Source organism: Cricetulus griseus, chromosome 2 (genome assembly GCF_003668045.3).
Source record: "Cricetulus griseus strain 17A/GY chromosome 2, alternate assembly CriGri-PICRH-1.0, whole genome shotgun sequence".
NCBI lineage: Eukaryota > Metazoa > Chordata > Mammalia > Rodentia > Cricetidae > Cricetulus > Cricetulus griseus.
In genome coordinates, this window is record NC_048595.1 from 163,072,272 (window position 1) to 163,074,824 (window position 2,553).

The following is a 2,553-nucleotide window of genomic DNA, read 5'->3' on the forward strand; positions in this document are numbered from 1 at the left end:
GGACGCAGCCCCGGTCCCGGACGTTACTCCCGGCTCTGCGGGTGGCGTGGACCCGGCGCTGCAGTCCCCGCCGCTGCCGCCCGGGGGCGACTCGAAGAGCGCGTCGCGTGCTCCCGCGCCCCCAGCAGCGGGCGGACCAGAGCCAGGGCCATTGGCCACCACGGGGGGAGGCTGTCCCGGAGGGGGCGCTGCCTCGGCGCTGCCACCAGCGCTGCCCGGCTCGGCCAGGTCCAGGAAGGCCTGACGCAGCAGGGCCGGGCTGTCACCCAGCGCGCAGCCAAGCGCAGACGGTGGCTGCGGTGGGGGCTGTAGGTAGGTGGGTACAGGCAGCCCGCCGGGGGTCCGCGGTGGCCAGAACATGCAGAAGGGCGGGTAGAAGGCGTCCTTACGGCCCGCGGGCCAGAAGAGACCCGACAGACCGGCCTTGGGCGCCGCACCTGTGCTCCCGGCGCCCGCTCCCCCCAGGGCCTCGGCCGCTGCGCCCGCGTCCTCCTTCTTGTGGCACAAGCCAAAGGCTGCGGCCGCGGCTGGGAAGGTGTAAGGATGAGGGAAGAGGCCCCCGCAGCCCGGGAACTTCTGCAGCACGCCCCCGAAGGAACCTTTGCTGGGTACTGGGATGACTGGGTAGCTGCGTGGGCCTTTGGTGCCAGCTGCCGCACCAGCCCCCGCACTGGCGCCCACGCCCACGCCGGTCACGCATCCACCCCCGGCACCACCTGCGCCCGGCCCGGCGCCTCCTGTGGCCGCAGCCACCGAGAGGCTGGCGGCGGCTGCTGAAAGGCTGGCTGCAGCCACCACAGCTGCTTCCTGTAGGGAATCGTCGTCGTCGTCGAAGCGCGGCCGCTTGTGATGGGCGTGCGGTGCGCCCGCCAGCTCAGCCAAGGGTGGTGGTGGCGGCGGCGGGGTGGCGCGCCCAGTAGGTGCGGGCCCAGCAGGCCCCCGCCCCCGGCCACTGCGGCTGCAGCCGCCACCGCAGCTGCCTTGACGGAACTGAGCGGGTGACAGGCCGGGTGCGCGCTGGGCTGAGGCAGCGCGCGCTTGCGGCTGCCGCCGTTGAACATGGCCTTGACATCCTCCCAGGCGAAGACTAGCTCGTCTTGAGGGCTCTTGTCTGTGAGCTTGAGATGGCGGCGCCAGGAATTGAAGTTGGCTGCGTCTGGCTGCGTGTACTTGGCGTCCGGGGTGCGGTGGGAGTGGAAAATAAACTTGTTGGGGGAGAAGTACATGTTGCAGTAGCTGCATTTGATGCACTTGGCTCGAGAGCTGTTATAGCGCGCTGGGATGAAGCTGCCGCGGCAGCCCCAAGCGCACTCGTGCGACACATCGAAGGCGAAGTTGTCCGGCAGCTTGGGTGGCCGGTTTTCACCTAGGAATGACTTACAAAGGCGCTCGGCCTCACGCTTTGTGATCATGCCACAGCGCCGCGAAGAGATGGGCATGGCCCCAGCGCGCCGCAGGATCTCCAGTTGGACAGGTGTACACTGCACGCACGTGATGCCCAGCGCCACGCGGCGGTTGTGGATCTCGTTGTAGCTGAAGTTCTTGAGAAGTGTGTTGGAGATCTGCGCCAGGCACAGGCGTTCCTGCCCGTCGATCACCAAGGACACGATGGGAATGCCATAGAGGATCACCTGGCCCACTTGGTTGGGTTTGAGGTTGGCGTGGCCCGGCCGCGGCTGGCTCAGAGCGTCGGCCTGGAAGGCGCTCGAAGGCGATGCAAGCAGGATGTCGTTGGGCCCTGGCAGTGGGCTGGAAGCCATCTCCTCCACTGCGAACCTCGGGCTTAGCGCTCCCGGTTTGCCTTGGAGACTGGAAAGGAAAGGAGAAAGTTGGCTTGAGCCTCCCGGTCTTAAGACAGAGGGGAGGGATGAGAACTAACTGAAAATAGCTCCTTGCCTTGGTTAAGACACGGTTATTACTGGGTAACTGAGTGAGTTTCACATGCACTAAGGTCATCTTTTAAAACTCCCCTCATGGTCGCCCTTGAGAAAGTTAAGCAAGCCGGAATTATCAATTTGTCTTCTGTCCTCTGTGTTCCAAGTAAATTCTGTCTGTCTGTCTGTCTGTCTGTCTGTCTGTCTGTCTATCTATCGGTTTCAGCAAATTCCTAAGAAACTCAAGACATCCCAGATTTATGGAATAAAATGGTGTTTGGAACAAGATATGTGCCCGATAGGAATTAGAAAGAAATGACTGATGTCGCTAATGATCATATACAAGTCATGAAGAACTCGGGCTTGCCCATTAACACCTAAATCGAGGGAGGCCACTCAGATGTTCCTGAAAAAATTGATTTTGGTTAAAAAATAACCCAAACATTTGAAAAGTGATTTTTGTGGCGTCTGTGGTTTCTTTGAAGTGAAAATCACTACTGGTCGAAACGTTGCATGAAGGCAAAACGAAATCTCTTCTTCCCCGTCCTTACTATTAGGTATTATTTTATTTACTGTAATTAAAAAATTTGAAGGATTCATGATTGCCCCTAGGTAAAGTATGTTGCTTTCAAAATTTCAAAGACCCATTTCTTGAACTGGAGACTTCTAGATAGGTGGA

General features: G+C 60.0%; 1 protein-coding gene across 1 annotated transcript in view; it reads right to left on the reverse strand.

Annotated features, from left to right (window-relative positions):
* The window catches only part of LOC113833663 (SKI family transcriptional corepressor 2-like), a 36,194-nt gene extending 34,434 nt beyond the window's left edge, over positions 1–1,760 (reverse strand). Inside the window, 2 exon segments of the mRNA XM_027397868.1 lie at positions 1–905; positions 908–1,760. The exon segment at positions 1–905 is cut by the window's left edge and continues 247 nt beyond it. Of these exon segments, the coding sequence (XP_027253669.1) occupies positions 1–905; positions 908–1,760 (1,758 nt within the window).
* Between the last annotated feature and the right edge of the window lie 793 nt (positions 1,761–2,553).